This window comes from Crocuta crocuta, unplaced genomic scaffold (genome assembly GCF_008692635.1).
Source record: "Crocuta crocuta isolate KB4526 unplaced genomic scaffold, BGI_CrCroc_1.0 scaffold234, whole genome shotgun sequence".
In the NCBI taxonomy this organism is placed as follows: Eukaryota; Metazoa; Chordata; class Mammalia; order Carnivora; family Hyaenidae; genus Crocuta; species Crocuta crocuta.
This window is the reverse complement of record NW_027529647.1, coordinates 3603064-3604549: the sequence shown is the minus strand read 5'-3', so window position 1 is coordinate 3604549 and position 1486 is coordinate 3603064. Positions and strand designations below refer to the sequence as shown.

Genomic DNA, 1486 nt, shown 5'->3' with positions numbered 1-1486 from the left:
TCAGTGCCTGCATGCAGCTGACACTCAATCACTGCACAGTCGGTGCTCAAACACTGCTGGTGTGGCCTCTCGGCTTTGAGGGAGAGGCGGAGCCGGGTGGTGTCTGGGGAGGGGTGCTGCCCAGGGCCGGGCTCTGTGGGCCCCCCCCACCCCGGGGCCCCTAGAGCTCTGCGGCCGGCTTGACCAGGTGGCCGTTGAAGGTGACGTAGAGGTCGCCGTGCTCGCCGTAGACGGCATTGTCGCGGTCCCGGCGGAACAGGCGCACCCAGACGGTGTTGCCGGCGGCCAGGGGCAGCAGCAGGCTCTGGGCCTGCATGACGCGGCGCTCGCTGGGCTGTGCGTACAGCACAGCGGTGGCCTCCTGGTTGTGCATGATGTGCAGGTAAGTCTCCTTGTGGTTCCAGGTGTGCGCAGCGAGGCTCAGGAAGTAGACGCCCGGCACGGCGCGCAGGAAGCGGCCCGAGGCCAGGTCGAAGGCCCCGTCCAGGTTCACCAGCTCCGTACCGAAGGGCACGGCCTGGAGGCCGTCCGCACTGTGCAGGCCCTCGCGCCGGCCCACCGAGAAGGCCGCGTAGGCGCGCTGGCACGTGGCGCCGGGCAGCCCCACCCGCCCCTTCTGGCCCTTGCGGCCCCGAAGGCCCCGGGAGCCCGGCGGGCCCTCCTTTCCGCTCCTGCCGGACGGGCCTCTGACCCCCACCTCGCCCTTCTCACCTGCAGGGGGAAAGCAGAGGCCACAGGTCAAGGCTGGGGGTCCAGAGTCACATGGGGCAGGGAGAAGGCACCCCCCAAGGCCGTGGCTGTTCTGGGGCCTGTGCCGATTGCCACGTGGGGGCGGCGGGGCGGCTGGAGCTGCCACAGGAAGGGTCTGACCTGGGCTTTGAGGGCGAGGGGCTGGGACGTGGCAGCCCAGTCCAACCACCTGCTGCCCACCGGGGCCCACGCCCAGTGCCCCGCGGTGAGGCCTCCGGAGCTGACCTCCTGCCAGAGGGGTCGCCCCTTGGGGACTTCGGGGATCCCCGGGAAGCTGGGCCTGGGGTGGGGCAGGCGCTGTGGGGCAGATGAGCCGACTGAGGGGATCCAGGCCACCTCGCTCCCCCCCTTTACGCAGCAGCTGGGAGCCAGGGGCAGGCCCCCAGGTGTCTCCCCAGCCCCCGGTGTGAGGTATCCTTGGGGCGCAGGGATGCGTGGGGCGGCCTCTGCTCACACTCACCTTTGAGAATCGAGATGTCAATGGTAGGCCGCAGGCGAGGCGGCTGCGCCCACCGCTCCCCGTCGCTCCTGCGGGCATGGGGGCCGGGGGCCGGGCGGGGGGCCAGGCCGGGCGGCAACACTGCACACACGGCCGTCGGGGCGGCCCCAGGCTGGGCCAGGCCCCCACAGGCAGCCCCAGGAGGAGCAGGAGGCCAGGGGCCGCCATCCATGCCAGAGCCTGGTGGGGGTGGGGGGTGGCGTCTCAGAAGAGGTGCCCCTACTGAGCCCTGCCCCC

At 71.9% G+C, this 1486-nt stretch overlaps 1 protein-coding gene across 1 annotated transcript; it reads right to left on the bottom strand.

Moving 5' to 3' along the window:
• On the bottom strand, positions 1-1417 carry C1QTNF8 (C1q and TNF related 8). The gene is given in 3 exon segments (XM_077762470.1): positions 1-711; positions 1211-1307; positions 1310-1417. Coding segments are annotated over 3 exon segments (756 nt in total). The 3' UTR covers positions 1-160.
• Positions 1418-1486: the final 69 nt, after the last annotated feature.